Source organism: Hypanus sabinus, chromosome 5 (assembly GCF_030144855.1).
Source record: "Hypanus sabinus isolate sHypSab1 chromosome 5, sHypSab1.hap1, whole genome shotgun sequence".
Taxonomy (NCBI): domain Eukaryota; kingdom Metazoa; phylum Chordata; class Chondrichthyes; order Myliobatiformes; family Dasyatidae; genus Hypanus; species Hypanus sabinus.
This window is the reverse complement of record NC_082710.1, coordinates 6536451-6549240: the sequence shown is the minus strand read 5'-3', so window position 1 is coordinate 6549240 and position 12790 is coordinate 6536451. Positions and strand designations below refer to the sequence as shown.

Below are 12790 nucleotides of genomic sequence, written 5' to 3'. Positions count from 1 at the left end.
CATCTCATCTTATATGCTTGATGACCTTGGGTCTCAGGCTTGAACAAAGGGGCAGTACAAAGAGAGTTAGTTTCTCAGGGGCTGTGTTCAGCTTGAGTGAATATACAACATCTACACCCTGTTTCTGTCAGTATATCATCTTAACCCTTACCTTCCTGCAACTTGCACAGTAGCTTACCGAACCATTGCTAAGTTTATGTTATGGCATGTCATTTAATTCATAGTTTGTCTATTCGTCTTGCATGCTTAACATTGTGTTTCATAGATTAGATTTATGTACCAATACCATAAAAGGGAATTATATTTTGGATGAAAATTACAATAGTATGTTTAAAAAAAAGCAGTTTTATCTTAAAATGCCACAAGTAGCACAGCAGTTAGCACAATGCTATTACAGCTTGGTGAGTTGGAGTTTGGAGTTCAATCCAGCATCTTCTGTAAGGAGACTCCCCATGGAATGTGTGTGTTTCAGACGCATTCCAGGAAAACAGGGTGCTCTGGTTTCCTCCCACACTCCCAGGATGTACCGGGTAGATGAACTGGTCATTGTAAATTGTCCTGTGATTAGGTTAGGGTTAAATCGGGGGTTGCTGGGTGGCACAGCTCACAGGTCCGGAAAGGCGTATCTGCGCAAAATCTGTAATACAGAATTTTAAAAAATAACATTTTCTAAATAATGTTGTGCATTTCAATTTATTATGCATTTTGTGTTCATTTCTGATTGTCTCGTTATAGGAAGGATGTGGACGCTTTAGAAAGGGTGCAGAGATTTACCAGGATGTTGCCTGGATTAAAGAGCATGTCTTATGAGGATAGGCTGAGTGAAAGAGCAAAAGGAGCTGAGAGGTGATTTGTTAGAGATGTACAAGATGATAAGAGGCTTTGATAGAATTGACAGCCACCACCTTTTAACCAGAAAGTAGCAAATTCAGGAAGGAATAATCTTAAGGTGATTGGAGGAATGTTTTGGGGGGGGGGGGGTGTCAGATTGTTTTTACACAGAATGGTAAGTGTGTGTGTTACGCACTGCCAGGGTTGATGACAGAGGCAGATACATTAGGCACATTTAATTGATAGGCATATGAATGACAGAAAAATGAGGGGCTATGCAGGAATGAAGGGTTAGACCACACCAAGTATTGTGTTCAGTTCTGTTCCTCTCATTATAGGAAGGATGTAAAAACTTTAGAGAGGGTGTGGAGGAGATTTACCAGGAAGCTGCCTGGATTGGAGAGCATGTATTATGGGAATAGACTGAGTGAGCTGGGGCTTTTCTCTTTGAAGTGAAAGAGGATGAGAGTTGACTTGATAGAGGTGTACAAGATGATAAGAGGCATAGCTAGAGTGAACAGCCAGAGACTTTATTCCAGTGCGGAAATGGCTAACACAAGGGGTCATAATTTTATGGTGATTGGAAGAAAGTATGGGGGGTATGGGGGGGGGATGTCAGAGGTAAGTTTTTTTACACAGGAGGTTTGTGGGTGTTTGAAGGCAGAGGCAGATAGATTAGGGACATTTAAGAATTTCTTGTATGGGCATATGGATAAAAGTAAAATGGAGCACTCTGCAGGAGGGTAGGGTTAGATTGATCTTGAAGTAGACTAAAGGATCGTGGGCTTATATTGTGTAGGTTCTAACAACATTACCACTCAATGCAGTCTTGGGTTGTTAAAGAATGTGGGGAAAAGCGCAAATCACGCATTTTTGGAATCATTTAATTTTTAAAGTTCTCACTTTACCAAAGGAGCCACAATGGTCATTGGAAACCTCAATGGTAATTGTTTCCTGTATAATAAGTTCCTGCTTAGCCAGGGTGTCAAAGGTTGCAGGGAGAAGGTGGGAAAATGGGATTGACAGAGATAAAATATCAGCAAAATGGAATGGTGGAGCAGAATTGATGGGCTGAATGGCCCAGTTCTGCTGCTATGTCTGATGGCCTTATGGTCCAATAGCTCCAAGCACAGCTTCTCCTGTATTCTCATTAACTGTGCTGTACCGTTCTACATTCTGTGCTCTATGTTCTCCCTCCAGGGCCTGGTTTTCTAACTGTTGGGGCAAATACAGACGGGCAGAACAGGTTCACGGGGCTAATGCAAGATGTGAGAATTTATGTCCGCAAGCTGAACCGAGATGAAATCCATGAAATTCATGCTACTCCAGCGAAGGCTGACCTCCACCCGATCTCCGGGTACCTGGAATACAGAGGAGGAGAGAAAAAGAAGTCGTTTATCGTTGCTGCAAGAGACGATGCTGAGGAGGAAGGGGAAGAATCATTTGCCTTGAAACTGACAAGTGTGTATGGTGGGGCCAGGATTTCACAGCACAATGCCACAGCTACACTGCGAATACAGAAAAGTGACAATGCCAATGGACTGTTTGGTTTCACTGGGACCTGCATTCCACAGGTGAAATGTATATTCTAACACTCGATTTGAGGTTCACAGGCAAGTTTCTAGTCTAAATTCATGAAACTTGGGCTCTTTAAATTTGGAACTACTGTAAATACTTGAAGCTCTGTAGCATAGAAAAGACAGTATTTTGGCCTTTACGCCTGTCAGTTTTATCTTCCTTGGCAGTCCAAGTCCCTTCCTACTCTTCCCTCACTATTCAGTCTTAAAACTTGTGGATTCCGGTTAATTGGGACACCTTGGGAGCAGTACATTTTGGCCCTATTTAGCAGCTGCCCCAATTAGCCAAAGTTTCATGGAAATAGTTAAGAAGGTATAAAAATTACAAAGAGCCATTTAATTAAATAACAAATTATGTATTTAAATGAAATACAGAACAAACTAGAACACTACTAATACTACTGCAGTACTCACAAAACTGTATTAGTTCTGAATAGTTATCGACAGAGAAATTTATCCATGTCGTGTTCTTCTGATTGTAAATGAACAAAATCAGTACATACAGTACACCTAGTGCAGTAATACAATTCAATTGATGATTTCATCCTCCAAATCTTCCTTTTCATTATAACATTCAAGGTTATTGTTGATATCTTCAAACTTCTTGTAGTTTCTAACTTTTTTAGTGAAATCATTTAATTTTCTCTCCTGGCCATTTCTGGCATCTCCAAGCCTGAGTGCTTGAACCTGAAGTTCTGAATTGCCTTACTGCTTATTTCTCAACAACTATCAGTGAAAAAAAAATCATTGTGTTTTGAACACAAACACATGCAACTGACACTATTTAAAAACTTCACTCAAAATGTAGTGTTGTGTCTAACAGCCACATGAGTGCAAGCAATTAATGCTAGTTAGGAACTGTTTGGCATCAGTCTTCTGCCCCAATTAAGTGGCGTAGTGTCCCAAATAAATGAAGGGAATTCTGGCTATTTACTCTATTAGTTTTTGTCTTGAAGAGACAAATAAGTGGCTGCCCTGATTAACCTATAGTCCAATTTACCAGAATCCACTGTATTTACCTTTTATTTCCCATAAGCTTCAGTACTACAATACTCCGTCACATTGCTTTTCAATGTCCAACAACAATTTCTCCCAGTCTGTTTTTAGATATGTAGTCACTCCCAATCATACTCTCCTCATGTTTCTCTGTGAAGATCTTTTTCCCATGGATATAATTATTTGTATTCATACCCATTTGAGTGGGAGGGAGGGGAAAGGGGAAAGGGTCTGTCGTTATTATTGATGTTTGTGCTGTTCTCCTGACCAAGCTATGTTGATGCCTGAATGTGTGGCAACGTTTGCAGGCTGGCCCCCAGAACATCCTTGGGTGTGATGGTATTTAACACAAATGACAGATTTCACTGTATGCTTTGACACACATGTGATAAATAAATCAGAATCTGAAGGTGAAGTTCCAGCAACACCTGCTGTATTTAAGATTGTTCAACGTCATTTCCTGTACAGAAGTGTAAAGGGGAACGTGACCCATAGGGTCACTGAGAATGAGTCCACCGTCATGGAGCCAGTTCCATGAAGGAGCAGGTCTAGGACACCAACGGCTACAGGCCACTGCCATGGAACTAGTTCAATGCTGAGGCGAGTGACGATGGCTGCAGGCCTCAGTTGCAGAGTCAGTTCAGTACCGAAGTGAGTAAAGCCTCAGAGTAGTCAGCTGAACACCAATTTGAACTTCGCCCTTGGCCTTGACGCTTTAATCTTTTTAATCTGGCTCAGCACTTAAATTGGCGTAATCTTCAACTTCAGCCTTGGCCCTTGGATTCACCTATCATGGTTTGACTTTCAGGTCTAGACTCTTGGACTCTTCAGTCACAGGTTTGACCTTTAGGGCTAAATGTCTACTTCTTATTTTTCTAATTATCCTGTATTTATTTCTTCTTGAATAGAAATTGCAGCTGTTTCCACAGTGAGCAACCAGCATGACTTTGTGCAGTTTACCAGCAAATCTTTTGTTTATTTTCTTGCAGATGGCTGCTGAGGGATCCACAATTTCATGTGTTGTAGAAAGAACAAGAGGAGCCTTGGACTTTGTCTTTGTGAATTACAATATCACACAGATTGAATTTGACAGCAGTGATGTGAATGATTTTGTCAACTCCACTGGTACCATCACTTTTGCTCCCCAGCAAAACTCTGAGGTAAGTAGAAATCTAACCACGGAATAAAGTTGAATGCAGGGGTGTAAACAGTTCTGACCACCAGCAGATGGTGTGAGCTTTAGTTTTTAATGTTGTATTATATTGAATTACTACTTTAAAATGCATGTCTGTTGTTGGTGATTTTTTCAGTGACCACAGTAATGCCAGGGCATTTGTCTGGTGGCACATGAGGTTGGTAGAACGGCAACTCTGCTTCCTGCTGCACAGTTAACTGAGTTTCTAACAGACATCTATCTGGGGAAGTCCACTGTCTCAGGCTTCAAGGCAGCCACCATCATCCTGGTGCCCAGAAGGGTGACAGTATCTGTCAGTCCAGTGGCACTGACCTCAACAATAATGTAGTGCTTTGTGCAGTGGTTTATGGATCAGATTAAATCCCAATCTTCCTGCTACATTGTACCCTTTCCAATTTGCTTATTGCTCAAGTCGGTCCACTGATTATGCCATAGACTTGCACTCCACTCTGTCCTGCCCCACTTGGAAAATGTGCCTCAAACTCCAGGATGTTGTTTGTTGACTTTAGCTCAGTGTTTGTCCCTTACGAACTGACGGGTAAACTGATGGATTTCAACACTTTCTCTGCGACTGAATCCTGGACGACTTGACAGAAAGGCCACAGTCAGTCCAAGTTGGCAGAAACATCTCTAACACCGTTAAGCTGAGCTCTGGCACTCTCCAGGGCTGCAAGCTCAGCCCACTGCTGTTCACACTGCTGATGCATGACAGCATTGCTAGATCCAGTTCAAAACCGAATCATCAAGTTTGCCGAAGACAACAGTAGTTAGCTTCATCAACGACGACAAATCGGCTTACAGAGAGGAGGTAGAGCGGATGGTGGAATGGCGTGAGCACAACAACTTGCATCTCAACATGGATTCAATCGAAGGGGTGGTTGTTGACTGTAGGTAGGTGCAGGCTGACCATTACTCACTGCACACACACACAGGTCCTCCGTGGAGAGACTTAGGAGCACCAAGTTTCTGCAAGTGCCCATAATGGACAATCTCATCTAGTCTCTCAACACCACTTTGGTTCAGAAAACACAGCAGCGGCCCCATTTCCTGGGGAGACTGAGATGAGGGAGGCTCCTCCCCTTTCCCATTTTAACCAGTTTTTACAGGAGCACTATTGAGAGTGTCCTGACCAGCTGCATAACTGTCTGGTATGGGAATTGTAAGGTAACTGACCGCAAGTCCCTGCAAAACGTTGTGAGGATCATTGGGTCTCTCTTCCACCCATTACAGATATTTATTGGGAGCAGTGTGTATGCAGAGTCCTTCCCATCCCTCCAACAATCTTATTGATCTCCTGCCATCAGGCAGGAGGTAACACAGCATTAGGATAAGGACCGAAAGGATGAGAAACAGCTTCTTCCCCTTTGTCATGAGACAATGGAACTCCCTACCACCACCAGGTCTAATCACATATGAAGCAGCAGCAGCTTGTTAACTTGTGTCACAAATGCATCTTATGCTGAATGTCGATCTTCTAGAATATATTTTATTATTTGTTAATTTATTTGTGGTGATATTACATTGTGTTATTAGTGTGAGTTATACATACTGTGTTGTGCACCTTGTTCTAGAGGAATGTTGTTTCGATTAGTGGTATACATATATACAGTTGAATGATATTAAACTGGACTTGATTTGACTTGCCAGTCTCTAGATGAGATTGTTTTTATTTGAATGGTCCATGTTCAGAACCTATGGACGATTATGGAAATTCACAGGATCTGTAGATCAGCTCCTATCAGGAATACAAGAGCAGCTCGATTTATCCTATGCAATATAAATTACTTTATTCATTTCATCATTTCACTGTTTAAATCATAACATAGTTCATGATTTTTTACTATTTGATCCTGCTCAGTTACTCCAGAACTTTGGGCGTTGCGGAAGATTTCCAGCGTCTGCAGAACCTCTTGTGTCTAGTAAGGGCACCATGGTAGTGTAGTGGTTAGTGTGTGCTGTTAACCTGAGGGGTTGGAGTTCAGAGTTCAATTTTAGCGCCATCAGTAAGGAGATGATGTCACGTCCTCCCTATGATATGCATGGGTTTCCTCCAGGTGCTCTGGTTTCTTTCCACAGTCCAGAGGTGTACCAGTTACTAGGCCAATAGGTCATTGTAAATTGTCCTGTGATTAGGCCAGGGTTAAATCGGGGGGGGTTGGTATATGGTGTGGTTTGTTGGGCTGGAAGGGACTGTTCTGTAGGTTATCTCCAAATATAAATAAAATAAAGAAATATTACCATTTCTAGAAGTAGTCAACGGCTGATGTTCAAAAGTAGTTGACCAGTTATAACCACATTATTTCTGATCATTGATTATTGATTGTGGTGATTCTGTTCTCTTGAAGGTTTTGAATGTGCATGTTCTAGACGATAATTTACCTGAGACTGCTGAGCACTTCAGAATTTCCCTGGTTTCCGCGATATCTGGAGATGGAAAAGTCGGCTCAACTCCAACCAGTGGGGCCAGTATTGACCAGGAGAAAGCAAGCACACAAGTCGTAATAAAAGCCAGTGATCATCCGTATGGTAATGATGTTAAACTGTTCATTATACACTCAGTGGCCACTTTATTTGGTACACCTGTACTCCTCATTAATACAAATATCTAATCAGCCAATCACATGATGGCAATTCAGTGCATAAAAGCATGCAGACATGGTCAAGAGGTGCTCAAACATCAGAATGGTGAGGAAAATGATCTAAATGACTTTGACCGTGGAATGATTGTTGGTGGCAGAAGGGGTGGTTTGAGTATCTCAGAAACTGCTGATCTCATAAGAGCATAAGACATAGAAGTAGAATTAGGTCATTCAGCCCATTGAGTCTGTTCCATTGTTCCATCATGGCTGATTTATTATCCCTCCCAACTCCATTCTCTTGCCTTCTCCCCATCACCATTGATACCCCCACTAATCAAGAGAAAATCTGCAGTTGCTAGAAATCCAAGCAACACACAAAAATGCTGGAGGAACTCAGCAGGCCATCTATGGATTAGAGAAAACAGTTGATGTTTCGAGCTGAGGCCCTTCATCAGGACTGGAAAAAGAGATGAGAGGTTAGAGCAAGAAAGTCGGGGGAGGAAGTACAAGGTGACAGGTGATAGGTCAAACCTGGAGAGGGGGAGGGGTGAAGTAAAGAGCTGGGAAGCTGATAGGTGAAAGAGATAAAGGGCTGAAGAAGAGGCAATCTGATAGGAGAGGGTGGAAGACCATGGAAGAATGGGAAGAGGGAGGAGCACCAGAGGGAGGTGATGGGCAGGTAAGGAGATGAGGTGAGAGAGGGAAACAGGAAGACCATAAGATCACATGAGATTGAAGCAGAGTTAGGCCATTCAGCCCATTGAGTCGCTCCACCATTTCACAATGGCTGATTCTGGATCCCATTCAATCCTGTTCACCTGCCCTCTCACCATATCCCTTGTTGCCCTGACCAATCAGGAACCTATCAACTTCTGTCTTGAATATACCCATGGACTTGGCCTCCACCACAGTCTGTGGCAGAACATTCCACAGATTCACCACTCTTTGGCTAAAATAATTCCTCCTTTCCTCTGTTCTAAAAGGTCATCCCTCAATTTTGAGGCTGTGCCCTCTCGTTCTGGATAGCCCCACCAGAGGAAACATCCTCTCCTTTCAACGTTTCGTAGATTTCAGTGGTTTCCCCATGCATTCTTCTAAATTCCACTGAGTACAGGGCCAAGGTGGTCAAACATGTCTCATATGTTAACCTCTTCATTCCCAAAATTATCCTCGTGGACCTCCTCTGGACTCTCTCCAATGACAGTACATCCTTTCTGAGATATGGACCCAAAACTGTTGACAATACTCCAAGTGCAGCCGGACTAGTGTCTTATAAAGCTTCAGCATTATATTCTTTTCTTGCTTTTGTATTCTATTCCCCTTGAAATAAATGCCAACATTGCATTTGCCTTCCTTACCATGCAACCTGTAAATTAATCTTCTGGGAACCTTGCACGAGGACGCCCAAGTCCCTCAGCACCTCTGATGGTTGAACCTTCTCCCCATTTAGGCAATAGTCTGCACTATTGTTCCTTTTACCAAAATGCACTATTATACATTTTCCAACATTATATTCCATCTGCCACTTTTTTGCCCATTCTTCCAGTAATTCCTGCTGCAATCACATTGCCTCCTCAGCACTACCTATCCCTCCACCTATCTTTGTATCATCCACAAACTTTGCCACAAAGCCATTAATTTCACTATCTAAATCACTTACAAACAATGTGAAAAGTAGTGATCCCAATGCTGACACCTGAGGAACACCACTAGTCACTGGCAGCCAACCGAAAAAGGCCCCCTTTATTGCCACTCGCTGCCTCCTGCCTGTCAGCCATTCCTCTATCCGTGCCGGTATACTTCCTGTAACACCATGGGATATTATCTTGTTAAGCAGCGTCATGTGAGGTACCTTATCAAGTGCCTTCTGAAAACTTAAGTAAATGACAACCACTGCCTCTCCTTTATCCACCATGCTTGTTAATTCCTTGAAGTATTTTAACAGATTAGTTAGGCAAGATTTTCTTTCACCGAAACCTTGCTGACTTTGACTTATTTTATCATTAGTCTCCAAGTGCCCTGAAATCTTGTCCTCGTCCTTGAAGTGGAATGGTGAAGGGGGTGGGTTAATTATTGGAAGTTCTGGTAATCAGTGTTCTTGCCATCAGACTGGAGGCTGCCCAGATGGAATATTAGGTGTTGTTCCTCCAAACTGAGTGTGGCCTATTGCGACAGTAGAGGAGGCCATGGACTGAGAATATATCGGAATAGGAATGGGAAGAAGAATTAAAATGGGTGACCACTGGGAGATCCTAATCTACACCGGGTCTCACCGATATACAGAAGGCCACATTGGGAGCACGGGATACAGTAGATGACCCCAACAGGCTCACAGGTGAAGTGTCCCCTCACCTGGAAGGAGTGTTTAGGGCCCTGGATGGTAGTGTAGGGGCAGGTGAAGCACTTGTCCTGCTTGCAAGGACAAGTGCCAGGAGGGATCAATGGGGAGGGACGAATGAACAAGATATTTGCATAGGGAGCGATCCCCACCAAAAGTGGAAAGTGGGGGGGGGGTGCTGGTGAGGGAGGGGAGGGAAAGATCTGCTTGGTGGTGGGATCCCTTTGGAGATGGCACAAGTTATGGAGAATTATGTGCTGAACGGGGAGGCTACTGAGGTGGTAGGTGAGGACAAGAGGATCCGTATCTCTGGTGGGGTGGCAGGATGATTGGGTGAGGGCAGACGTGCATGAAATGGAAGAGATGTAAGTGAAGGCAGTATTCTTGTTGATGGTGGAGGAAAGAAAGTCCTTTTCTTTGAAGAGCGACAACGTCTCATTAGTTCTGGAATGAAAAACCTCATCCTGAGAGTAGATCCGGTGAGGATTCTCCCTTCCCCAGCTCTTTATCTCTTTCACCTATCAGCTTTTCAGCTCTTTATTCCACCCCTACCCCTCTCCCCATTTCACTTATCATCTTCTACCTTGTACTTCTTCCTCTCCTCCCCCTACCTTCTTGGCTTTAATTTCTCATCCTTTTTTCCAGTTCTGTTGTAAGGTCTTGGCCCAAAACGTCAACTGTTTGCTCTTTTCCATAGATGTTGAGTTCCTCCTACATTTTGTGTGTGTTGTTAATGAAGAACTTAGCAACTTTTGATTAAATATACCAAAAAACTTTGCCTCCACAGCCATCTGTGGCAATGAATTCCACAAATTCAACTCTCTCTGTCCAAAGACATCCCTCTTCATCTCAGTCTAAATGGACATCCCTCTATTCTGAACCGGTGCCCCCTGGTCCTAGACTCAACTACTATAGGAGACATCCTCTCCATATCCACTCAATCTCATCCTTTTAATACTCCATAGGTTTCATTGTGGTTCCCCCTCATTCTTCTAAACTTCAGTGTGCCATCAAATGTTCTTTATACATTAAACCTTTCATTCCTGGAATAATTCTCATGGAACTCCTCTGGACCCTTTCTAATGCCAGTATGTCTGAGATTTTCACACACAACAGTCTCTGGAGTTTACAGAGAGAAGTGCATAAAACAAGATGTTCAGTAAATTGCAGTTCTGTGGGTGAAGCTGCCCTGTTAATAAGGGAGGTCAGAGGAGAATGGCGACTGGTTCAAGTTGACAGGGAGTCGACAGTAACTCAAGTAACCACGCGTTACAACAGTGGTGTGCAGAAGAACATCTCCGAATGCACAACATGATGAACCTTGATGTGGACAGGCTGGAACAGCAAAAGGACGTACCTAATAAAGTGGGACTGAATGTACATGTCAAAGTAGTTGCTATAGAACAGCTTTGATTAAATTATGATACTGACTCTCAATGCAGTTCCTGCCCAAAATATGACCACCCTATTTATGCTCATCCTATGCGTTCAATCAGGCATTTGAGAGGCAATTGATAGCTGCTGGGGTACTCTTAGTTACTGGGCAATAGGGTTTGCAGCCACAGCCTATTTAGGCTATGAACATTTCTTGAAGGTTAAGTTTATGCATGTTATGAGTAATCTCACAGGAAAGCAGCATCCATCATCAAGGACCCCCACCAACCAGGCCACACTCACTGCTGCCATCAGGAAGAAGTAACAGGAGCCTCAGGACTCATATGCACTGGTCCAGGAACAATTATTACCCCTTAACCAACAGGCTTTTGAACCAGAGATACAGCATGCAAAGGCCCTTCTGGCCCTTCAAACCATGCCACAGCAACCTACCAATTTAACCCTAGCCTATCACAGGACAATTTACAATAACTGCTATGTCTTTGGATTGTCAGAATCAGAATTAGGTTTAATATCACCGGATTATGTAGCGAAACTTGTTAACTTTGTGGCAGCAGTACAATGCTATACATAATAAATATAGAAAAAAACTGAATTACAGTAAGTATATATATGTTGTTACGTCTGTAGCCCCCTCCTTTGTGAGAATCGCAAGATCACTGTTGGGTTGGGTAAAGGGGCCCAGGAAAGGGGAAAAGAGACGTGCAGGCTGGCTCGTTTCCCCGGCGATGTAAAGCTACGGGACATGGCCATTGTCTCTTGGAGACGGAATTGTGTATTGAGTACTGTACTATTCGTTGAAGCCCCTCAGGGGATGACCAGAGTGGGCTGGTTGAGGGATTGCATCATCCCAACCTGATTGACATCTGAGACCCCGTGAGGAAGTATAAAAGAGGGTCTGGGGAACAGCCCCTTCAGACGCACCAGAAGAAACGTTAAGCGGCCACATAACAGCAGGAAGTCATCTGAAGGAGGCCGCGTGCGTTCGATTCCGTGGCTGGAATCGGTGGCTGGAACCATGGGAAAACAGCTTTTAGCTAACAACGGGGAAGCCCGCTCCCCTGACTCAACGGATCGGCGTCTTAAAAGACTTGGGGCAAGTTTAAACCGCATCACTTTTAAACCCAACAACACTGCAGCTTGAACGAACTGATAGTGACTGTTATCTTTCCATCGGACAATACATTAACCCCTATACAATGATAGAGCTATTTCTTCTTGGTTATTATTATACCCGCGCTTAGATTTAGTATTGACGACGTATATTATCTATATGTTTGCATTAATATTATTTTTTTGCCCTTTATCAATAAATAGTTTTAAAAATAGTACCATCAGACTTCAACGGACCTCTCTATCTTTGCTGGTAAGTGATCCAGTTACGGGAATTCGTAACAAAGTATATTAAATAGTTAAAATAAGTAGTGAAAAAACAGAAATAAAGTAGTGAGGTAGTATTCACGAGTTCAATGTCCATTCAGAAATCGGATGGCAGAGGGGAAGAAGCTGTTACTGAATCACTGATTGTGTGCTTTCAGGCTCCTGTACCTCTATTCTGATGGTAACAATGAGAAGAGGGCATGTCCTGTGCGGTGGGGGCCCTAAATGGTTGATACTGCCTTCCTGAGGCACCACCTATGGAAGCTGGTACTCATGATGGAGCTGACTAATTTTACAACTTTCTGGAACTCACTTTAATCCACCGCCCCTCCCCCACCCAAATACCAACAGTGGTGGAGCCAGTCAGAACGCTTTCCATGGTACATCTGTAGAATGTTTCAAGCATTTTAGCTGACAAACCAAATCTCCTCAAACTCCTAATGAAGTATAGCCGTTGTTTTGCCTTCTTTATAGCTGCATTGATATGTTGGGACCTGGT

The 12790-nt window shown here is 43.1% G+C and overlaps 1 protein-coding gene across 1 annotated transcript in view; it reads left to right on the top strand.

The window, feature by feature from the left end:
* Positions 1-12790, top strand: part of adgrv1 (adhesion G protein-coupled receptor V1) — a 539532-nt gene that overhangs the window by 124197 nt on the left and 402545 nt on the right. The window contains exons 21-23 of the mRNA XM_059969328.1: positions 2032-2405; positions 4394-4564; positions 6945-7125. Of these exons, the coding sequence (XP_059825311.1) occupies positions 2032-2405; positions 4394-4564; positions 6945-7125 (726 nt within the window). The remainder of the gene's footprint in view (positions 1-2031; positions 2406-4393; positions 4565-6944; positions 7126-12790) is intronic.